General features: G+C 42.9%; 1 protein-coding gene across 1 annotated transcript; it reads left to right on the forward strand.

The window, feature by feature from the left end:
* LOC124013155 (sushi domain-containing protein 5-like) lies at positions 1-26344 on the forward strand. The gene is made up of 5 exons (XM_046327357.1): positions 1-395; positions 2227-2404; positions 18554-18663; positions 20693-20881; positions 24150-26344. The coding sequence occupies exons 1-5, from the start codon at positions 302-304 to the stop codon at positions 26291-26293; spliced, it is 2715 nt and encodes a 904-aa protein (XP_046183313.1). The 5' UTR covers positions 1-301; the 3' UTR covers positions 26294-26344.

Raw genomic sequence — 26344 nt, forward strand, 5'->3', positions numbered from 1 at the left:
GTTGGGAGCCGTGACGTATTTACTGACAGGGACACGCGAGTTTTCGCGCCGGTGCTCTATTTGCTCGCGAAGGCACTATTTGGGGAGATAAACCGAACCAACCGTCCCGTTCCTTTCCGTTTTACCGTTTTGCGTCAACAAGTTCACCTCCAGACTCTTAGTCTGTGTCTGTCACCGGGAGGGAAATAACGGGACCGCTGCTCTCTCCTGCTTCACAAACTCACCAAATGAGATTTATTTCCATGAAACTCTTGATTTGTTTTTAAAAACCGGTGAAAACCCGAATCGGAGCGCGCATAGAATGATGGCACGCCGCATTGACCGAAATCTGGTTTCTTTGTCCATGTTTGGATACTTGGTTTGGCAAACGGTGGTTTCTGTCGTTCACGCTGACGGTAAGTTTTTCTACATACGTTGTGACACCCTGTCCTATTGTAACGGTGTCGGTTGGTTACCTGTGGCGCCGAGCTGTCAACATCTGGGGTCTTGCGCACAACTGGACAGCAAAGAGGGAGTGGAACCTCTACCTGGGACTTTGAAGGACAAACTTTTCGACCAACATTCAGAAACATATACTACTATTCCAACCTGGTTTTCAAAGTAAAACTGGGGCATACAATTGAACAGCTACGCTACCAAAAGCTTATACGTATGGTAGCCTGTTGCGCATGAACGCTACTTTGATTAACCTTTGTGAACAGGATTCTGACTTGGTGTTGGGCTGGCAGTCAGTTTCTCTCTCTCTCTCTCTCTCTCTCTCTCTCTCTCTCTCTCTCTCTCTCTCTCTCTCTCTCTCTCTCTCTCTCTCTCTCTCTCTCTCTCTCTCTCAGCTTTCTTTGCCCTTATGAATTCTAAAAGATGAAATGTAATGATGTAAAGATGTAAAGATTTCTCTATGAAATGAAAAAAGCTCAATACATTTTAGTTGTAAAGTTTACTTGATATGTTTTGTGTGTCATGCCAAAGTAGCCCTATTTATTTAATTATGACATTTCTTTGAAATCTGAACATGGACAGCCTAACTGTCATAATGAAGCTGTTGATGATGATGATTGATGATGGTCTATATAGGGATAGTCACTGCAGGGTGTGTATATCGAATCCTCCTTCTATTGTCCATAATGTCACTCGGGGGCACTAATCCTAATATGCTGCTGATATAGTACAGTATGATCCAAGATCAGCCCTGCTGTTTGCCTCCCAATGGAATGGAATCAGATAAGCTGATCCTGAATCTGTACTGTAGTTATGATCACTCTTTACTTTGGAGAGATCTTGATGGGGGAAGAAAATGAATCAAAGTTAATTTACAATATTACTTTGTGTGGAAAGTAACATGTTATATGTAAGCAATAAGGCCTGAGGTGGTGTGGTATTTGGCCAGTATACCACGGCTTAGGGCTGTTTTATGTATGACGTAACACGGAGTGCCTGGACATATATCACAAACCCCAGAGGTGCCTTATTGCTATTTTAAACTAGTTACCAACATAATTAGAGCAGAACAATTCATGTTTTGTCATACCCGTGGTATACGGTCTGATATACCGCAGCTGTCAGCCAATCAGCATTCAGGGCGAGAACCACCCAGTTTATAACACTAGTTATATTGCATTGTGTTACTTTCATGGGAAGAAAAAAAATATGTCGGAAGGAGCAATGCTAGCCTGTGTGCTCTAACGAAGATAGTCTACTTACTAACTCAGGTTTGATCACTAGTTTCTCCTTTCATCTGTGGCGATGCTTTCCTGTGCTAGTCTACAAGTGCCACGCTATCACATGGGCTGCTTAATTAGTTATGTATACTGTAATCTTACAGATTTCCTATCTTTTCATTCAAAATCTTTTTCTCAAGCAGCCAGTTCTGGTTATAGACCACACTTCCACAGACCCATAGAGATGTATAGAAGGCACACTTGCCACTAAACAGGAAAGCCCTCAGGGGGCTATTCTATCACAGAATCTATCAGTGGCAAAGATCAGCGGTGTGGCCTCTATACATTTCTATAGACTAAATTACGAAACAGTTAGGGATCGGATCATGGAAACACATGCCTGGTAGAGATATGATTCTGAAATATAATGAGCACGTTACTTTACAAGTCATCTGATTATGTAACAGTTGCCGTTACCTTCTACAGTGATTAACAGTCCATAAATGACCTTTAAAGACAGCGTTACCAAGGTATCTGCTGTGTTCCTGTTGTAAAGGTGTTCTTTCCCCAGGTCGTGTGTTCCTATTGGACCAGAGAAACACGTCTGACTCCGGGGGATTGGCTGAGGCGGAACATGCATGTGCTTCCCATGATGCCCGGCTGGCATCAGCCGAGGAGCTGCGTCATGCCGTAATGGAGTGTTCCTTCTCTCCCTGCACACGAGGATGGCTGGACGGGGGCAGCGTGGGGTAAGACACACACACTGACATGTTGTAGGTGGGTCTGGGTGTGGCCTGTATTCGGACTGTCAGGCTGTGTTAGATATGTATGTGTGCTGCGTGTTGGGCTAAACAGTTGTGTGTGTGAAACAAGACACACGTTTAGAGAAGAAAAAGCGACAGAGGAGAAAGATTCAGGGGAAAGAAGGAGAGAGAAGGAGGGAGGGCAGAGAAAGCCTCCTCTGTTCTTCTCTAGAGGGGGAGGGAATTCTGAGCCAGGGTGTCATGCTGACAGCCACCTCCATTTACACATTTATCTCCACAGCAACATGACACACAGCTCCCAGAGAGCGGGAGGGAGAGAGGGAGAGAGGGAGAGAGGGAGAGAGGGAGAGACATCTACAGAGAGAGTGACGTCTAGAGAGAGAGAGAGAAAGACGTCTCTAGACGTCTCTCTCTCTCTTTCTCTCCCTCTCTCCCTCTCTCCCTCTCTCCCTCTCTCTCTCTCTCTCTCTTTCTCTCCCTAGATCAACAAAAGTGAAATAAACAATACAAAATTAACAGTAAACATTACACTCACAAAAGTTCCAAAAGAATAAAGACATTCAAATGTCATATTATGTCTCTATACAGGGTTTTAATTATGTGCAAAAAGTACAAAAGGGAAAATAAATAAACATAAATATAGGTTGTATTTACAATGGTGTTTGTTCTTCACTGGTTGCCCTTTTCTTGTGGCAACAGGTCACAAATATTGCTGCTGGGTTGGATTTGATTTCAAATTCTTTGTGGGTCTGTGTAATCTGAGGGAAATATGTGTCTCTAATATGGTCATACATTTGGCAGGAGGTTAGGAAGTGCAGCTCAGTTTCCACCTCGTTTTGTGGGCAATGTGCACATAGCTTGTCTTCTCTTGAGAGCCAGATCTGCCTTCGGCGGCCTTTCTCAATAGCAAGGCTATGCTCACTGAGTCTGTACATAGTCAAAGCTTTCCTTAATTTTGGTTCAGTCACAGTGGTCAGGTATTCTGCCACTGTGCACTCTGTTTAGCATCAAATAGCATTCTAGTTTGCTCAGTTTTTTTGTAAATTCTTTCCAATGTGTCAAGTAATTCTCTTTTTGTTTTCTCATGATTTTGTTGGGTCTAATTCTCTCTCTCTCTCTTTCTATCTCTCTGCTTTGACCAGTTCACACCCTCTTCCTAAGTTTCACAGCTTATCAATCATCTATCACTCATCTATATCTCTCTACATCTTTATGTGGATTCATCTCCTATTCCTCCTCTCCATCTCTCTCTCATCCCTCTCTCCCCCTGAGTGAACTGACTGTTATCCACCACTTTCCTCACTAACACACCAATACGGAGCTTTACACCAGACTAAATACTTGGATATAGACTATGGACTAAGGTGTTATCAACAGAGCTAGGCAGGTAGGAAAAGATTTGATGCATTTTCTTTATATCAGAAAGGGGAACACCCTGTCTTGAGAGACTGATTCAAGTGTGTGTTTGTATGTGTGTGCCTATGTACTTGCATGTGTGAGTACTCATATACTGTCACTTATATTGTGTGATGTCATATATCCAACCAGTTCTAGTGTACAATACAGGCTATCATGTAATGGAGCCTACCACTCAGATGTATGGACTGTATGTATGGACGAGATGTATGGACTGTATGCATGGACTAGGTGTATGGACTAGATGTATGGACTGTATGTATGGACTAGGTGTATGGACTAGATGTATAGATTAGATGTATGGACTGTACATATGGACTAAATTTATAGACTGTATGTATGGACTAGATGTATGAACTGTATGTATGGACTGTATTTATGGACTAGATGAATAGACTAGATGTATAGACTAGATGTATGGACAAGGTGTATGGACTAGATGTATGGACTAGATGTATGGACTGTATTTATGGACTAGATTAATAGACTAGATGTATAGACTAGATGTATGGACAAGGTGTATGGACTAGATGTATGGACTAGATGTATGGACTGTATGTATGGACCGTACGTATGGACTAGATGTATAGATTGTATGTATGGACTAGATGTATGGACTGTATGTATGGACTAGATGTATGGACTGTATGTATGGACTGTATGTATGGACTAGATGTATGGACTAGATGTATGGACTGTATGTACGGACTAGGTGTATGGACTAGATGTATGGACTAGATGTGTGGACTGTATGTATGGACTAGATATATGGACTAGATGTATAGACTGTATGTACTAGTTGTATGGAACAGATGTATGGACTAGATGTATGGACTAGATGTATAGACTGTATGTACTAGATGTATGGACTAGATGTATGGACCGTACGTATGGACCGTATGTATGGACTAGATGTATGGACTAAATTTATGGACTGTATGGACTAGATTATGGATTGTATGTATGGACTGTATGTATGGACTGTATGAATGGAATAGGTGTATGGACTGTACGTATGGACTAGATGTATGTATGGTCTAGATGTATGGACTCTACGTATGGACTAGATGTATGTATGGTCTAGATGTATGGACTCTACGTATGGACTAGATGTATGTATGGTCTAGATGTATGGACTAGATGTATGGACTAAATTTATGAACTGTATGGACTAGATTATGGATTGTATGTATGGACTGTATGTATGGACTGTATGAATGGAATAGGTGTATGGACTGTACGTATGGACTAGATGTATGTATGGTCTAGATGTATGGACTCTACGTATGGACTAGATGTATGTATGGTCTAGATGTATGGACTCTACATATGGACTAGATGTATAGACTGTATGTATGGACTAGATGTATGGACTGTATGTATGGACTAGATGTATGGACTGTATGTATGGACTAGATGTATGGACAAGATGTATGGACTAGATGTATGGACTGTATGTATGGACTAGATGTATGCACTCTATTGATGGACTCTACGTATGGACTAGATGTATAGACTATGTATGGACTGAATTTATGGACTAGATGTATAGACTATGTATGGACTAGATGTATGGACTGTATGTATGGACTAGATGTATGGACTGTATGTATGGACTAGATGTGTGGACTCTACGTATGGACTAGATGTATAGACTGTATGTATGGACTAGGTGTATGGACTAGATGTATGGACCGTACATATGGACTGTATGTATGAACTAGATGTATGGACTGTATGTATGGACTAGATGTATGGACTGTATGTATGGACTAGATGTATGGCCTGTATGTATGGACTAGATGAATAGACTATGTGTATAGACTAGATGTATGGACAAGATGTATGGAATAGATGTATGGACTCGATGTATAGACTGTATGTACTAGATGTATGGACTAGATGTATGGACTAGATGTATGGACCGTACGTATAGACCATATGTATGGACTAGATTTATGGACTATATGGTCTAGATTGTATGTATGGACTAGATGTATGGACAAGATGTATGGACTAGATGTATGGACTGTACATATGGACTAGATGTATGGACTGTATGTATGGACTAGATGTATGGACTGTATGTATGGACTAGATGTGTGGACTCTACGTATGGACTAGATGTATAGACTGTATGTATGGACTAGGTGTATGGACTAGATGTATGGAGTAGGTGTATCGACTGTACGTATGGACTAGATGTATGGACTGTATGTATGGACTGTATGTATGGACTGTATGTATGGACTAGATGTATGGACCGTACGTATGGACTGTATGTATGGACTAGATGTATGGACCGTACGTATGGACTGTATGTATGGACTAGATGTATGGACTGTATGTATGGATTAGATTATGGACTGTATGTATGAACTAGGTGTATGGACTAAATGTATGGACCAGATGTACGGACTAGGTGTATGGACTAGATGTATGGACAAGATGTATAGACTAGGTGTATGGACTAGATGTATGGACAAGATGTATAGACTAGGTGTATGGACTAGATGTATGGACAAGATGTATAGACTAGGTGTATGGACTTGATGTATGGACTGTATTTGTGGACTGTATCTATGGACTGTATGTATGGACTAGATGTATGGACTGCATGTATGGACTAGATGTATGGACTGTATGTATGGACTAGATTATGGATTGTATGGACTGTATCTATGGACTGTATGTATGGACTAGATTATGGATTGTATGGACTGTATCTATGGACTGTATGTATGGACTAGATGTATGGACTAGATTATGGATTGTATGGACTGTATCTATGGACTGTATGTATGGACTAGATTATGGATTGTATGGACTGTATCTATGGACTGTATGTATGGACTAGATTATGGATTGTATGGACTGTATCTATGGACTGTATGTATGGACTAGATGTATGGACTAGATTATGGATTGTATGGACTGTATCTATGGACTGTATGTATGGACTAGATGTATGGACTGTATCTATGGACTGTATGTATGGACTAGATGTATGGACTGTATCTATGGACTGTATGTATGGACTAGATGTATGGACTAGATGTATGGACTAGATTATGGATTGTATGTATGGACTAGATGTATGGACTGTATGTATGAACTAGATGTGTGGACTTGATGTACGGACTAGATGTACGGACTGTATGTATGGACTGTATGTATGGACGCGATGTATAGACTGTATGTATGGACTAGATGTATGGACTAGATTATGGATTGTATGGACTGTATCTATGGACTGTATGTATGGACTAGATTATGGATTGTATGGACTGTATCTATGGACTGTATGTATGGACTAGATGTATGGACTGTATGTATGGACTAGATGTATGGCCTGTATGTATGGACTAGATGAATAGACTATGTGTATAGACTAGATGTATGGACAAGATGTATGGAATAGATGTATGGACTCGATGTATAGACTGTATGTACTAGATGTATGGACTAGATGTATGGACTAGATGTATGGACCGTACGTATAGACCATATGTATGGACTAGATTTATGGACTATATGGTCTAGATTGTATGTATGGACTAGATGTATGGACAAGATGTATGGACTAGATGTATGGACTGTACATATGGACTAGATGTATGGACTGTATGTATGGACTAGATGTATGGACTGTATGTATGGACTAGATGTGTGGACTCTACGTATGGACTAGATGTATAGACTGTATGTATGGACTAGGTGTATGGACTAGATGTATGGAGTAGGTGTATCGACTGTACGTATGGACTAGATGTATGGACTGTATGTATGGACTGTATGTATGGACTGTATGTATGGACTAGATGTATGGACCGTACGTATGGACTGTATGTATGGACTAGATGTATGGACCGTACGTATGGACTGTATGTATGGACTAGATGTATGGACTGTATGTATGGATTAGATTATGGACTGTATGTATGAACTAGGTGTATGGACTAAATGTATGGACCAGATGTACGGACTAGGTGTATGGACTAGATGTATGGACAAGATGTATAGACTAGGTGTATGGACTAGATGTATGGACAAGATGTATAGACTAGGTGTATGGACTAGATGTATGGACAAGATGTATAGACTAGGTGTATGGACTTGATGTATGGACTGTATTTGTGGACTGTATCTATGGACTGTATGTATGGACTAGATGTATGGACTGCATGTATGGACTAGATGTATGGACTGTATGTATGGACTAGATTATGGATTGTATGGACTGTATCTATGGACTGTATGTATGGACTAGATTATGGATTGTATGGACTGTATCTATGGACTGTATGTATGGACTAGATGTATGGACTAGATTATGGATTGTATGGACTGTATCTATGGACTGTATGTATGGACTAGATTATGGATTGTATGGACTGTATCTATGGACTGTATGTATGGACTAGATTATGGATTGTATGGACTGTATCTATGGACTGTATGTATGGACTAGATGTATGGACTAGATTATGGATTGTATGGACTGTATCTATGGACTGTATGTATGGACTAGATGTATGGACTGTATCTATGGACTGTATGTATGGACTAGATGTATGGACTGTATCTATGGACTGTATGTATGGACTAGATGTATGGACTAGATGTATGGACTAGATTATGGATTGTATGTATGGACTAGATGTATGGACTGTATGTATGAACTAGATGTGTGGACTTGATGTACGGACTAGATGTACGGACTGTATGTATGGACTGTATGTATGGACGCGATGTATAGACTGTATGTATGGACTAGATGTATGGACTAGATTATGGATTGTATGGACTGTATCTATGGACTGTATGTATGGACTAGATTATGGATTGTATGGACTGTATCTATGGACTGTATGTATGGACTAGATGTATGGACTGTGTCTATGGACTGTATGTATGGACTAGATGTATGGACTAGATGTATGGACTAGATTATGGATTGTATGTATGGACTAGATGTATGGACTGTATGTATGAACTAGATGTGTGGACTAGATGTACGGACTGTATGTATGGACTGTATGTATAGACTGTATGTATGGACTAGGTGTATGGACTAGATGTATGGACTAGATGAATGGACTAGATGTATGGACTGTATGTATGGACCAGATGTATGGACTGTATGTATGGACTAGATTATGGATTGTATGGACTGTATCTATGGACTGTATGTATGGACTAGATGTATGGACTAGATGTATGGACTGTATGTATGGACTAGATTATAGATTGTATGTATGGACTAGATGTATGGACTGTATGTATGGACTAGATGTATGGACTTGATGTACGGACTAGATGTACATAGAGTGCATACATCTAGTCCATACATACAGTCCATACATCTAGTCCATACATACAGTCCATACATCTAGTCCATACATCTAGTCCATACATACAGTCCATACATCTAGTCCATACATACAGTCCATACATACAGTCCATACATCTAGTCCATACATACAGTCCATACATCTAGTCCATACATACAGTCCATACATCTAGTCCATACATACAGTCCATACATCTAGTCCATACATACAGTCCATACATCTAGTCCATACATACAGTCCATACATCTAGTCCATACATACAGTCCATACATCTAGTCCATACATACAGTCCATACATCTAGTCCATACATCTAGTCCATACATACAGTCCATACATCTAGTCCATACATACAGTCCATACATCTAGTCCATACATCTAGTCCATACATACAGTCCATACATCTAGTCCATACATACAGTCCATACATCTAGTCCATACATACAGTCCATACATCTAGTCCATACATACAGTCCATACATCTAGTCCATACATACAGTCCATACATCTAGCTGCAGTGCAGCGCCAGCTGTGCCACCAGAGACTCTGAGTTCGTACCCTGGCTCTGTCATAACCGGCCGCGACCGGGAGGTCCGTGGGGCAACGCACAATTGGCATAGCGTCGTCCGGGTTAAGGAGGGATTGGCTGGTAGGGATATCCTTGTCTCATCGCGCACCAGCGACTCCTGTGGCGGTCCGGGCGCAGTGCGCGCTAACCAAGGTTGCCAGGTACACAGTGTTTGCTCTGACACATTGGTGCGGCTGGCTTCCGGGTTGGATGCGCGCTGTGTTAAGAAGCAGTGCGGCTTGGTTCGGTTCTGTATCGGAGGACGCATGACTTTCAACCTTCGTCTCTCCCGAGCCCGTACGGGAGTTGTAGCGATGAGACAAGATAGTAGCTACTAACAATTGTATTCCACGAAATTGGGGAGAAAAAAAGGGGTAAAATTCAAAAAAATTAAATTAAATAAAAAATTCAATAAAAACCTTTTTATTGTAAACTGTTTAAATCACTTAAATGACATGTACAGTACGTTAGCTTTTAGAACTTAAACCCCCTGTTTACCTCAGTTTACTCAGTTCAGAAGGTTTTTCACAACAGAGTGACACACGTTGTGTGTGTCGTGAGTCATCATCAACAGGAAGGTGTCAGAATCAGGAGGTAGACCTCACCTTCCTTTACCTCATTCCTTACACACACACACACACACACACACACACACACACACACACACACACACACACACACACACACACACACACACACACACACACACACACACACACACACACACACACACACACACGTTATTCGATAAGCCCCTAGTCAACTCTTAATTTCAGAGTGTTGTCCGTTCTACGAATTGTGTTCCTGTGGCATTAAGACCCTCTGCTATAGTTACATAATCTACTGACTACACCTAAGGGTAACCACACACACACACACACACACACACACACACACACACACACACACACACACACACACACACACACACACACACACACACACACACACACACACACACACACACACACACACACACACACACACACACACACACACACACTTACCTTTGCACCTCCTTCCCACCTGTCACTCACACATCTGGCTGCCACGGTGACCAAACAAAACACAGAGACAAATTTAGACTGCACACACACACATTAACAGTGAAAGCACACACACAATCCTGCGGCTCTTTCCAGTAATGTTATGTAATTTAAGGTGAAGGTGGCTGGTGAAGGACTGTAGACACAGCAACAGGGGACACAGACTCCCACAGATTCACAAAACACGCACACACACAGCCTTGCGTCTTGTCTTTTCGCAGACCCTGTTGGGTTTAGTCTGAAAACAGTCTCTCAGTGTTTTCTGTCTGTCTGACTGGGTGTTTCTCTTTTGGGTCATTTGTCCTTATAAGCTGATAGAGAGACCAAAGTAAGATGGTAGTAGAGTATGAGTCAGACACACACACACACACACACACACACACACACACACACACACACACACACACACACACACACACACACACACACACACACACACACACACACACACACACACACACACACACACACACACACACACACATAGAATTACAGCACTGGATTGTTGGATTGTTGTGTATCATCAGCAGGGTAGGACTATATGTCTACAGTTGTCAGATCTTTATTTAATCATTATTTTTTTGCGGAAATGTTTCCTGCACTTCGGGAAATTAAAATGAGATTGAAAACCCGCAGTTCTCCTTCTCTCCATGAAGGGGCAGTCAAGTCACCCAGACTAGTGCCAGCTCTCGCTGCTAAAAGCACCAGACAGAATATGAATAAATGTCCTACTGCTACTTTTGGTCTGTAGGTCAAATTACTGCAACATTCAAATGTACAAACATGTATCTGAAATCCAGCCGTACACATCAACAACAAGTGTTTTATATCGCTTGATAACACAAATGACATATTGGTCTCCACTACCACATACAAGTGTCAAATATATCCGAAATGCAGCCGCACAGTAGGCTACACCAAGATTAAAGCCTACTGTAGCCTGTGTGGTTCAAAATGAATCACACACAGGCCTATAATATCAGATGTAAAGACAAGATGACATTGAGAATAGTTAGGTAGCACAATGGCGCATGAAAGAGACCGACTCTGATTTTGAAACCAAAATATGCAACCCATGATTTTAGAGATCTACAGTATATATTATCAAAAAAAGAGGACATCTTATGGGTTCCAGCCCCTGCCTTCAGTGAGCACATTGACCACATTGACCACAGGCTTACCGTGCCGCCGTGACTTTGATTATTGGCCAAGCGCTTCTGGCACCAATAACAAAATTCCCTCAATTGACTTGAATTTAGTTACACATTTCAAATATGGATATTCCAGGGATAGTTTACCCCCCCGATCTTGATAAGAAATGACGATACCAGACACTTTTATTTTACACAGTGGTCCTGTGTAGCTCAGTTGGTAGAGCATGGCGCTTGTAATGCCAGGGTAGTGGGTTCGATCCCCGGGACCACCCATACGTAGAATGTATGCACACATGACTGTAAGTCGCTTTGGATAAAAGCGTCTGCTAAATGGCATATATTATTTAATGGATGAGATAAATAGGAAACAAATAAAATAACAACAGTAGGCTACACCAACTTTAGTTTCCATTCATACAAAGTGCCACAGTAGAGTTGCCATGGTAAACTTATTTATTTTATGCTTGTTAAAAAGATAAATCGCCCTCAGTCTGTTCAAAAGGGACTACGTTGTTCCGATGACAATACCAACCAGAGGGCGAACGAAACTTGAAGGATTTTGGTTGCAAGCAGGACTAAGGGTAACACCGGAGAGATAATGAGGTAATGAGTTGACCAACAGTGGTTGCAATTGAGATGAGCTGTGTGGGTGAATTTAGCGCGTATCGATGCGATAATCTAGTGCCATCGATGGTTGCAATAGGCTCCTTGTTCTTTGATTATATTCCAATGAGTTCTGTAGGCTACCCGTTAGCCTATCCATTGTCAGATAATGGAAAGTGTTTAAAGCGACTGTTTGCGTTTCCCTGGCTGAGTTCGGCCATCAGTTGATTGACAGATGTAGGCCTACTGTAGAATGATACATTTTCCTCCCGTGTGGATGCTCGCCCACGTTTTATAGTTAGGGTCTGTCAGTATAGTTGTGACCTTGGCCCTGGGGTTGGCCCTTACATAGGTGACATTTCCATTGCTAAGCAGTTGTGTGCCAGCTGCACTACTTTCAGTTTGATGCCTTGATGCATGTATTGTGTGGCTTTAATATTTCATTTCATAAAGCTGTCAAGATGTTTATGCATTTGAGCCTATCCAAAGATGATGTCATTGAGCTGACATTCGAACTGTAGCCTGCACGCTGCCCCCTGGCGGTGATTCTAAATATTTCTTCAGATATTCAAATCCTCCTGCTCCAGGATTATTTTACTCCTACAACTGAATGTGTCAAATAAAGATCCGACATCTGTAGATGTAGTGTCCCATACCTCTATCAGGGCTGCTGATATAGCAGGATATACTGTGCATTCGGAAAGTATTCAGGCCCCTTGACTTTTTCCACGCTTTGTTATGTTACAGCCACATTTACATAAGTATTCAGACCTTTTACTCAGTACTTTCATGAAGCACCTTTGGCAGCGATTACAGCCTCAAGTCTTCTTGGGTATGACACTACAAGCTTGGCACACCTGTATTTGGGGAGTTTCTCCCATTCTTCTCTGCAAATCCTCTCATGCTCTGTCAGGTTGGAAAGGGAGTATTGCTGCACAGCTATTTTCAGGTCTCTCCAGAGATGTTCGATTGGGTTCTGGCTGGGCCACAGGATATTCAGAGACTTGTCCTGAAGCCACTCCTGCGTTGTCTTGGCTGTGTGCTTAAGGTTGTTGTCCTGTTGGAAGGTGAACCTTCGCCCCAGTCTGAGGTCCTGAGCGCTCTGGAGCAGGTTTTCATCAAGGATCTCTCTGTACTTTGCTCCATTCATCTTTCCCTCGATCCTGACTAGTCTCCCAGTCCATTGCAACTGAAAAACATCCCCACATGATGCTGCCACCACCATGCTTCACCGTAGGGATGGTGCCAGGATTCCTCCAGACATGACACTTGGCATTCAGGCAAAGAGTTCAATCTTGGTTTCATCAGACCAGATAATTTAGTTTCTCATGGTCTAAGAGTCCTTTAGGTGCCTTTTGGCAAACTCCAAGTGGGCTGTCGTGCCTTTTACTGAAGAGTGGCTTCCGTCTGGCCACTTTACCATAAAGGCCTGATTGGTGGAGTGCTGCAGAGATGGTTGTCCTTCTGGAAGGTTCTCTCATCTCCACAGAGGAACTCTGGAACTCTGTCACCTCCCTGACCAAGGCCCTTCTCCCACGATTGCTCAGTTTGGCCGGGCAGCCAAACTGTTGGTGGTTCCAAACGTCTTCCATTTAAGAATTATGGAGGCCACTTTGTTTTTGGTACCCTTCTCCAGATCTTTTCCTTGACACAATCCTGTCCCGGAGCTCTACGGACAATTCCTTTGACCTCATGGCTTGGTTTTTGCTCTGACATGCACTGTCAACTGTGGAACCTTATATAGACAGGTGTGTGCCTTTCCAAATCATCAACCACAAGTTGTAGAAACATCTGAAGGATGATCAATGGAAACAGGATGCACCTGAGCTCAATTTCGAGTCTCATAGCAAAGGGTCTGAACACTTATGTAAATAAGGTATTTTGAATTTTTAGTACATTTGCTAAAATGTCTAAAAACCTGTTTTCACTCTAGATGTAGTGTCCCATACCTCTTTCACAGCTGCTGATACAGCAGGATATATAGGAGGTTTGGCTGATAATGTACAGTGCCAGTCAAATGTTTGGACACACCTACTCATTCGGGTGGTTCCCGAGCGGCGCAGCGGTCTAAGGCACTGCATATCAGAGTCACTACAGACCCTGGTTCGATTCCATGCTGTATCACAACCGGCTGTGATTGGGAGTCGCGTAGGGCGGCACGTTAATTGGCCAAGCGTTGTCCGGGTTAGGGTTTGGCCGGGGTAAGCCGTCATTGTAAATAAGAATTTGTTCTTAACTGCCTTGCCTAGTAAATAAAGTTTAAATAAAATGAAATAATATACATAGAAACATGTAGTAACCGAAAAAGTGTTAAACAAATCAAAATATATTTGTATTTGGGAGTCTTCAAAGTACCCACCCTGTGCCTAGATGACAGCTAGGCACACTCTTGGCATTTTGTCAACCAGCTCATGAGGTAGTCACCTGGAATGCATTTCAATTAACAGTTCAAAGTTAATGTGTGGAATGTCTTTCCTTCTTAATTCGTTTGAGACAATCAGTTGTGTTGTGACAATGCAGGGGTGGTATACAGAAGATAGCCCTATTTGGCAAAGTACCAAGTCCATATTATGGCAAGAACAGCTCAAATAAGCAAAGAGAAATGACAGTCCATCATTACTTTAAGACACGAAGGTCAGTCTATCCAGAAAATGTCAAGAACTTTGAAAGTTTCTTCAATTGCAGTTGAAAAAAACATCAAGCACTATGGTAAACTGTCTCTCATGAGGACCGCCACAGGAAAGGAAGACCCAGAGTTACCTCTGCTGCAGAGGATACGTTTATTAGAGTTAACTGCACCTCCGATCGCAGCCCAAATAAATGTAAAAGTAACAGACACATCTCAACATCAAGGAGGAGACTATGAATCAGGCCTTCATGGTCAAATTGCTGCAAAGAAATCACTAAAGGACACCAATAATAATAAGAAACCTAAGCAATGGAAATTAGACCGGTGGAAATCTGGCCTTTGGTCTAATGAGTCCCATGTTTTTGGTTCCAAAAACGGTGTCCTTGTGAGACGCAGAGTAGGTGAACGGATGATCTCTGCAGGTGTGTATCAGGTATGAAGGTAAGAACCAGATGCAGACAACATCAAATTAACAATGGTTTAATAATCCAACAGGGGCAGGATAGACAGGTCAAGGCAGGCAGGGGTCAGTAAATCAGAGGTGGGGCTAAGGTACTGGTCGGCAGGCAGGCTCAGGGTAGGCAGAGTGGTCAGGCAGGCTCAGGGTCAGGGGCAGGCAGAGTGGTCAGGCAGGCTCAGGGTCAGGGGCAGGCAGAGTGGTCAGGCAGGCGGGCTCAGAGTCAGGGGCAGGCATAGTGGTCAGGCAGGCTCAGGGTCAGGGGCAGGCAGAGTGGTCAGGCAGGCTCAGGGTCAGGGGCAGGCAGTGGTCAGGCAGGCTCAGGGTCAGGGTCAGGCAGAGTGGTCAGGCAGGCAGGTTAAGGGCCTGGAGGAGAGTAGGAGAGTGAGTAGGTTAAGAGAGTAGGTTAAGGACCTGGAGGAGAGTAGGAGAGTGAGTAGGTTAAGGACCAAGAAGGAGAATGATGAAGTGCTGCATTGAGATGGTTTGGGATGAGTTGGACCACAGAGTTAAGGAAAACCAACCAACAAGTGGTCAAAATATGTGGGAGCTCCTTCAATACTGTTGGAAAAGCATTCCTCATGAAGCTGGTTGAGAGAATGCCAAGAGTGTGCAAAGCTGTCAACAAGGCTGGTGGATAAAGGGTGGATACTTTGAAGAATCTCAAATATAAAATATATTTTCATTTGTTTAACACTTTTTTGGTTACTACATGATTCCATAAGTGTTATTTCATAGTTATGTTTTCACTATTATTCTACAATGTAGAAAATAGTAAAAAATAAAGATGAGTAGGTGTGTCCAACCTTTTGACGGGTACTGTATGTTTCTGGATAATATTTGACTAAACTGGAGACTAAGAGAGGGCAGCGTGCTGTGTGCGATATCTTTTTATTTAATTTTTCCTTTATTTAACTAGGCAAGTCAGTGAAGAACAAATTCATGTTTACAATGACGACCAAGGAACAGTGGGTTAACTGCCTTGTTCGCGGGCAATATGACAGATTTTTACCTTGTCAGCTCGGGGATTCAATCAAGCGACCTTTGTGTTCCTAGTCCAACGCTCTAACCACTAGGTTACCTGCCGCATGTGATATCTGAACTGTAGTATGTAACTTAAATTCTACAACCACCTAAAAGGAAGCGATTCACAAACCTTCCATAACAAAGCCATAACCTACAGAGAGATGAACCTGGAGAAGAGTCCCCTAAGCAAGCTGGTCCTGGGGCTCTGTTCACAAACACACCCTACAGAGCCCCAGGACAACAGCACAATTAGACCCAACCAAATCATGAGAAAACAAAAAGATAATTACTTAACACATTGGAAATAATTAACAAAAAAACTGAGCAAACTTGAATGCTATTTGACCCTACACAGAGAGTACACAGTGGCAGAATACCTGACCACTGTGACTGACCCAAAATTAAGGAAAGCTTTGACTATGTACAGACTCAGTGAGCATAGCCTTGCTATTGAGAAAGGCCGCCGTAGGCAGACATGGCTCTCAAGAGAAGACAGGCTATGTGCTCACTGCCCACAAAATGAGGTGGAAACTGAGCTGCACTTCCTAACCTCCTGCCCAAAGTATGACCATATTAGAGACATATTTCCCTCAGATTACACAGATCCACAAAGAATTCGAAAACAAATCCAATTTTGAAAAACTCCCATATCTACTGGGTGAAATTCCACAGTGTGCCATCACAGCAGCAAGATTTGTGACCTGTTGCCACGAGAAAAGGGCAACCAGTGAAGAACAAACATCATTGTAAATACAACCCATATTTATGCTTATTTATTTTATCTTGTGTCCTTTAACCATTTGTACATTGTTAAAACACTGTATATATATATATATATATATATATATATATATATATATATATATATATATATATATATATATATATATATATATATATATATATATGTGACATTTGTAATGTCTTTACTGTTTTGAAACTTCTGTATGTGTAATGTTTACTGTTAATTTTTGTTGTTTTTCACTTTATATATTCACTTTGTATGTTGTCTACCTCACTTGCTTTGGTAATGTTAACACATGTTTCCCATGCCAATAAAGCCCTTGAATTGAATTGAATTGAATTGAATTGACAGAGCAGCTCCATTCAGTGTGACGTTATTCTGCAGAAACGCTGAGGACTTACACTGGAATATATAAACGACGTGATACTCATGTACACATGTGCTCATACATTAAACTGTGTGTATGTGTGTGCGTGTGTGTGTGTGTGTGTATGTATGTGTGTGTGTGTGTGTTGTGTGTGTGTGTGTGGTGCAGTCTAACCCCCCCCCCCCACTGTGTGGTAATATTTGTGTTATTCTCCAGGACTACAGTGTGTAGTAATGTTTGTGTTATTCTCCAGGACTACAGTGTGTAGTAACGTTTGTGTTATTCTCCAGGACTACAGTGTGTGGTAACGTTTGTGTTATTCTCCAGGACTACAGTGTGTAGTAACGTTTGTGTTATTCTCCAGGACTACAGTGTGTGGTAACATTTGTGTTATTCTCCAGGACTACAGTGTGTGGTAACATTTGTGTTATTCTCCAGGACTACAGTGTGTGGTAACGTTTGTGTTATTCTCCAGGACTACAGTGTGTGGTAACGTTTGTGTTATTCTCCAGGACTACAGTGTGTGGTAACGTTTGTGTTATTCTCCAGGACTACAGTGTGTGGTAACATTTGTGTTATTCTCCAGGACTACAGTGTGTGGTAACGTTTGTGTTATTCTCCAGGACTACAGTGTGTGGTAACATTTGTGTTATTCTCCAGGACTACAGTGTGTGGTAACGTTTGTGTTATTCTCCAGGACTACAGTGTGTGGTAACGTTTGTGTTATTCTCCAGGACTACAGTGTGTGGTAACGTTTGTGTTATTCTCCAGGACTACAGTGTGTAGTAACTTGGGCAGTGCTCTGAAGGCAGTGGATGTGAAGATAGAGAACACTACAGAGGACAACACACACCTGGATGTCTTCTGTGTCAAAGACAAGGGTCAGTACACACAGACACACACAGACACACACAGACATGCACACACACACTCACGCACACATGCACACATACACACACACACAAGTGACGTGCATGCACACATACACACACACACAAGCGACGTGCATGCACACATACACACACACACAAGCGACGTGCATGCACACATACACACACACACACAAGCGACGTGCATGCCCCACCCTGAGTATCAGTCTTTTTCAGCCATTCATTTCCTGTGTTTGAGGGGAGCAAAATCTACTTGTCTCTTATATCTTGCTGAATTGTTTGCTTTCATACTCTGGTAATTCCTTCCCACTCTTCCATGTGCCATTTGTTTTTCCCCTTAACGTTACAATCGCAGAAACGTTTGTAATGACCTGTCAAACACACTGGTAATGGCTCAAATGGGCTCAGTGGAATACATTGTCATTCCGTTGCATCTATATAAGAACAGAAAAGCTTGGTCTGGGATTTAATTAACGCACCGTCTCTACACTCACATCACAAGAAAGAGAAGAAAGATCACTTTATTTTGGTGTGTTTTGATTTTTTGTGCAATTAAAAAAAGTTGTGATTTAATACAGTTGAAATGTTTACAAATGATATACACTGAAATGAAAGCAACTTCTGAAAGGAACACCCGGATTATAGTAATATTATGTCTGATCTCACAAACAGTGTAATCTAGAGCTAAGCCTGTTGATTTTAAATTGTGTGGGTCAACATTGGTTGAGTTATGCAAGAGAATGCCTGAACTCATTACTCATTATTTGCCCATGCCAGTACAAAATTTTGTGCTATAATTCAGTAAATATAGTGATGGATTTAAAAAATGCAATCTTCGTCCATCTGTTGCATTTTAAACCATTTAACAATTTAGATGACTGTTGTGACACACATTTCACAGTTCTCTGCTTTAAGATCTACTGAGGTCTGAAAGAGGTAGTGTTCCCTCTCGCTCTCTCTCTCTCTTTCTCTCTCTCTCTCTGTGTGTTCCCACACCGGTGTTCTCTCTCTGTGTTCCCACACCAGTGTTCTCTCTCTGTGTTCCCACACCAGTGTTCTCTCTCTGTGTTCCCACACCAGTGTTCTCTCTCTGTGTTCCCACACCAGTGTTCTCTCTCTGTGTTCCCACACCGGTGTTCTCTCTCTGTGTTCCCACACCAGTGTTCTCTCTCTGTGTTCCCACACCAGTGTTCTCTCTCTGTGTTCCCACACCAGTGTTCTCTCTCTGTGTTCCCACACCAGTGTTCTCTCTCTGTGTTCCCACACCGGTGTTCTCTCTCTGTGTTCCCACACCAGTGTTCTCTCTCTCTCTCTCTCTCTCTCTCTCTCTCTCTCTCTCTCTCTCTCTCTCTCTCTCTCTCTCTCTCTCTCTCTCTCTCTCTCTCTCTCTCTCTCTCTCTCTCTCTCTCTCTCTCTCTCTCTCTCTCTCTCTCTCTCTCTCTCTCTCTCTCTCTCTCTCTCTGTGTTCCCTCTCACTCTCTCTCTCAATCTCTCTCTTTCAATCTGTGTGCCACAAGATTGTGTTAGCCCACTGAGCTAAAGCTTCAGCTTACCCATCATCCGAGCGTGGTTCACCTCCATTACATATTCACCTCTCCAGTCCAATGGACATAGAAGAGGATGGGGTTAGAAGTTGTTTTTGGACTGGGCCCCTGTTGGACGACACCCAAGGCTGATGTTTGGGTTTTAACTGAGGAACAGGAGAGTTACTGTAGGAGCTGTAACACCGCAAAGAGAGAAGAGTAAATAGGCAAGAAACATTTAAATCTGTGTCCACTTTATTAGACATCCGCCATGTTGTACATGCCACATAAGTAACTTTGAGGACCAACCAGGCTCCAGTTATAAGCCAACCAATCCATGACAACCAGCCTTTGTCTCCACTACTGAGGAAAAGGACAGAGAGAAAAGCATGTCCTAACACTGTATGTTATAACTTATAATGGTATATATAAGCTAACTGTGTCATAACATAATTGTGATATAATCGAACCTAACCTAATTATGTATTACCTTTCAGGTGTTCCATGTGGAGACCCCCCTGCATTCCCCAACACGCATCTCCAGGGCCACACCGGGTTTGAGATGGGGGACGAGCTGCTGTACTCCTGTCTACCTGGTCATGTGTTGCCCAGCGGCCACTCAGCCTTCAGCCTGCTGTGTGACAGCTGTGGAGAGTGGTACGGATTGGTACAGCTCTGTGTAAAAGGTAAATGTGTGTGTGTCTGTGTGTGTCTGTGTGTGTGCGTCACCTGGTTTCATGTTTCCCTGACATCTCACGTCAGAGCTGTGTCCTCTGACCACAGGAATCTGTGATGAGTTCACTCTGTTCCCTTCCTGGTTATTAGTCATCCCTTTAGTGGGAACAGTGCTGCGGTCCAAGATGGCGTCTCTTTGAGTGGGTGTATTTGAACGTACATCCCGATAAACAAGAAAGATTATGAACAATAGTATTTCTGGTAAACTGACCCGTACTTATATGAAGTAACGTAAGGTGATTGGAAAACACGGTGACCACACAACTACATGGGCAGAAGAAACCGAGAATGAAAGGCATGACTGAACAGATGTCAGCAGCAGACAGAATCATGTAGGCCACGTGAAGACTTTCCAGAACTCATTGTAAAAGATGCTTTTTACCACTGCCACTGACGTGGAGTAAGAGCCCTCCTACCCAATACAGGGCAGTCACAAAATGTTCTGCAACCCTGACATTCTCAAGGACACCTTTGAAAAACTGGCCATCATTGAAAAGACGACAGAGACAAACCCCATATCAATGGAGTCTCTCTCAGCCACTGTGCAGCAGCTCCTCAACCAGGTGTCAACCCACAGTGAAAAAATACTAACAATGGAAGCTAAAGTACAGAAACTGCAGCAGGTGAATCGCCAGCTGCGACAGAATGTCATGGAAATCCAGCACCACAGCCAGAGATGGAACCTGAAACTACATAGGGTGCGAGAAGAAGATGGGGAGACCATTGACAACCTCGGGAAAGTAGCACCCAGGATTCAAGACAAGCTCCCGGATGTCAACGACGTGGTGCACCGCCTGGGAAGACTAAGGTATCACGGATCTCCGCGGACAACCATCATGCGGTTCACAATGATAATCTACAGAGATGTTGTATGGAAAGAAGCCAAGAAGATCAAATGCCAGGATGTCAAGTGAATGTCATGAGAGTATTGAATGTTTTGACAACACTGTGGTCAGGTATATAGCTACATTGAATTGAAATCGATGTTGTCCTATTCTTTCTAAGTCAAATGAAAATGTTAAGAGTAATTTAGCTAGCTCTTGAGTAATAAGTCAGTTGTCATTTTTACCATCATCCCGTTTTATATCACCAGGTTCGTACATGTGAATACGGTTTCATCAAGTTGATCACAACTACCTCGGTTTAGGGTAGTCCAGTTCTTTCTCTAAGCTCAGGTTTACTTACTAGCTACCTAGCTTACTAGTTCAACTAGTTAACCAGTTATTCATCTCACTACTCTATTTGTTGTATTATTGTTATTTTATTTCTGTCAGGTTATGCAACGTTTTGAATACAATGCACTAAATGTTGTATCTCTACATGTCAGGGGTTTGTGAAACACAACTAAAAGAAAAACACTTTTATTTTGTCAATTCTACTCCAGGAGACTCACTCCTGCGATTCAGATTCTAGTTTTTGTAAATCACAAATAGTGTTTATTATAGTCACGGGTCTAACCACTCAGCTGGCACTATGATATCGCTTCATACGGTGATATTTCGGACTCATGTGTGTCTGCAGATGGGAGATGAGTTACATTGATCTCCATACAAGATAATGCTTGTTTTATTACATGCAATATGTATGGATACAATTCTCAAATAAGAGTTTCTTTTTGGACCTTGCTGATAAGCTTACTGAGCTGCAAAACAAGTATACAATTGCATGGCTTATAATAGCTGGAGACTGATAACTCTAGAGTGATATCCACTTAGAATAGCTTAAATATCTCAAAATCTCTTTCTGCCTGAAATATTGACAACACCTTGTGTAAAGACCCAAATATCATCTCTAGCTTTGTGTATTCTTTCAATGGAAAATCTGTATATACCTCATTTTAATGGGATTGAATGTGAACATTTTAGGAAACATGTCCATGGTCATGTACCAATGATTTCTGATGAGTTCAAGTCCATACGGGAAGATGATTTTTCTTTAGTGGAGATTAGAGATGCTCTTAAATCTATGAAGAAGGGCAAAGCACCTGGAACAGATGCTCTCTCTGTGGAATTGTATTTACACTTTTGGGAACATTTAGAGGGATCAGCATTCAACATGATCCAAGAATGCCTAGCTAAGGGTGAGATGATTACTACCATGGAACAAGGGGTTATTTCCTTAATACAAAACCAGATAAAGATCCCCTTGTCACAGATAATTAGAGACCTATTACATTATTAACTACAGATTATAAATGGATAACTTAAGCATATGCTAAAGACTTAAAATGGGCTTAAACCACCTTATTAACAAAAACCCAAACTGGTTTCATGAAAGGTTGCCAATCTACTTAAGTACCTACATGTTTTCATTTATTAATAAGACCCATGTATTTACAATGAAAAATGTAATATGGTATTATTCAAATGAAAACAAACTACTGAATTCATTCTCTCTCTCATTCTAAATCTTATATGCACAAAAGCAAATATTTGAAATCTGTCCCCAAAAGCAATATATTTTTACTTGAAATCCAATATTTAATCAAATGAACAGCAACAAAAAACCCCACTGTATTCTTACAACTCTATCATAGGTTTGTACATTTGTAATCCCTGACCTTATTTTATTTGAGGTACTTTAACTTTTGAAACTCAATTCATATGTGGTGTTTTTATTATTTTACTTTAATGTTATTTTATGTTTCTTCACAGAAATATACATGTAGTGACGTCCTATGTTTGTTGTTATTGTATTGTAATTTGAAATGTAATAATAATATTAATAATACACATTTTAAAAAGACAATAAATAATCTAAAAAATAAAAAATAAACAGTCATCACTTCAGTTCCATACTTTTCTATAATTATATTTTCATGTGAAGTGCAATACTCAAGTCAATGCACTACATACAGAATAGGGTGCCATTTTAGATAAGCCCAAGGCCAAGGGTTTGATTTATGCCTGGTACAAAACAGCATCCCAGTTGTGAGTGAGAGATATAAACGGGTGTCATGACACCTCTGTGATAGATGCCATCACTAGGCATGTGGAGTAGAAGAAGAGGGGGAGGAGGGAAGGAAGGGAGAGAGGAGAAAACCGGAAGACAGCTAGCTCGCCTGGACTAGCAGACAGAATGCCAAGTCCACGTTGACTACGAGTCTCTATACTGTGTGTGTGCACGCTGCATTCTGGGTATGTGCGTGCTTGTGGCTGATTGTGTTTTCTCCCCTCCACCCCCCCCACCCTCTCTCTCTTTTTCTCTCTGTACCTACAGACAAGACAGAGGCCCACATTGACTATGAAGATAAGTTCACTGATGACGATCACCAACTCTCCTACGACACCCCTACTGAGGAGGAGGACACACATGAGGAACCGGTAGAAGAGGAGGTGCAAGAGGAGACAGCATATGTAAATGTGGAGGAGGACACAGGAGAAGAGGGGCGCAGGGATCAGGAGCAGCAGGAGGCCAGCTTCAGCATGACTGAAGTAGAGGAGCAGGATGTGGAGACGGGAGGAGAGGAGGAAGTGCAGGGAGGAGAGGAGCTGTCTGTGGGAGAGGAGGAGGAGCAGGAGGAGAACGTGGGGGAAGGACTGGTGACTGGAAGAAAAGAGGAGGAGCTGGAAGACTCGACAAACCATCCCGTCGATGAGGAGAAGCAGGAAGAGGAGCAGGAGGAGGGGATGGGCATGTCGGAGGCGACTGAGGCGCCCGTCTCCCTGCTTTCCCAGAAGCACCTGTTCTGGTTCCCCTCAGAGGCCTTCCAGGAGGCGGGACATGTGGAACCCACCCACTCGCCAGTCACACAGGTAACACCCCCTGAGGGAGACAACCGTGTCAGGGCCTCCGGCAGCGAATCAGAGGAGAGCAAGGACGACAACAGCCAACCAGAGGAGACAAAAGATCATGACAGCCATGAGGGTCAATTCCAACAACCAATTGACCACAATGACCATGATGACCACGAAGATGATGTTGACCATGAACATATTGACCGTGAATATGATCACGACGATCGAACAGATCCTGACCACGATGAAAGTTCTGAACAAGTTTTTGATGGTGAAGACCATGCCGTTGAACACCTTGACCACGATGATCCAGACACCCATGATGGCCATGAACATGACAACCATGAAAGCAATGATGGTGAAGAGGCCCACCGTGAGGACCAAGGAGAACACAGGGAGGATGACCATGAGAAGGGGGGTGCGTATGATAACAGACACGACGAGCATTACAACATGGGTGAACACGAGGAGGATGACCGCATTCAATATCACAGCCACGGTGAACATGATGATCATGAAGACCATGACCACGATGATGTAACGGATCACCATGACGATGATGATCATGACCACTCAGATCCTAGCGATCACCACGATGACCATGAAGACCAAGACCATGTCCACGACCATGATCACCTTGATGACCATGAAGACCAAGACCATGACCATAACGATCAAGATGATCATGGCCATGATGACCATGACCACGACGACCATGAAGATGGCCATGTAGTCCCTCCCATTGGAATGACAACAGGCGAGCCTCAGAATGTAACCCAGGAGGCGGCGGGAGGAGAACCCACAGCCAGCACAGACGAGACCTGGTTGGACGGCTACCCTGTCAGTCAGGAGGAGACTGACACTGATAAAGTGGGAGGCGGCTCCACAGAGGAAGGGGTGGGGCCTGAGGTGCGAGCGGAGGAAGAGGAGGGTCTTGTGGTTGTCGGGGTGACGGACCGGCCCAATGAGGTGGAGATGAGTCGTCCCGTCCCATTCACGGGCGTCCCTGAGGTCCCCCTGTCCCCCACGCAGGAGGCGGACCCTGTAGAGCAGGATCAGGACCAGGTGGGAGGACTCAGCCCTAAAGCCTCACCCGACTCACCCCTCTCCCCTGAGGCCACATCCTCAGGTTCCTATTCAGCCGACTACACCACGCCCTCTCTGACATCGTCACTGGACGGCGTCACCCCCAGAAACGCAGCCAGGCCTTCTCCCACAGACTCCTGGGAAACCATGGATCATGTGCACCCCTTCCTGGAGCACGGCCCCGCCCCCACGGCGTGGACTGATGATGTCATTGACGAGGAGGAAGGTGGAGCCGAGCACAACCTGACTCGACACAGTGGGGAGAGGGAGGGGGAGGAAGGGGAGAAGGAAGGCAAGACAGGGGAGGCAGGGTGTACCGGAGGTGAGGAGGACTGCCCTCCTCCCCCTCCTCCCTCCTCCGGCAGGGGGCCCACGGTGGCGGCCATTGTCATTGCTGTGTGCACGGTTGCCCTGGCAGCCGCCGTCGGTGCGTGGTGTTACCGACAAAAACAGCAGAAGAGCTCGATGTACGAGATGAACGGGAAGGGTCAGAGTCACAGCAGACATGGACAACAGATAGAGATGCAACAGAAGGTCTAAGAGAGAGAGAAAGAGAGAGACAGTGCGGCTGTAGAGAGAGTGGAGGGAGGC

The sequence above is a fragment of the Oncorhynchus gorbuscha genome, linkage group LG24 (assembly GCF_021184085.1).
Source record: "Oncorhynchus gorbuscha isolate QuinsamMale2020 ecotype Even-year linkage group LG24, OgorEven_v1.0, whole genome shotgun sequence".
Taxonomy (NCBI): Eukaryota; Metazoa; Chordata; class Actinopteri; order Salmoniformes; family Salmonidae; genus Oncorhynchus; species Oncorhynchus gorbuscha.

Excerpts from the sequence above, each read along its gene's own strand:
- LOC124013155 (XM_046327357.1), top strand. The coding sequence starts at position 302 with ATGATGGCACGCCGCATTGACCGAAATCTGGTTTCTTTGTCCATGTTT. Across the intron at positions 2,405-18,553 it reads CTGGACGGGGGCAGCGTGGG|GACTACAGTGTGTAGTAACT; the intron begins GTAAGACACACA and ends GTTATTCTCCAG. Across the intron at positions 18,664-20,692 it reads CTTCTGTGTCAAAGACAAGG|GTGTTCCATGTGGAGACCCC; the intron begins GTCAGTACACAC and ends ATTACCTTTCAG.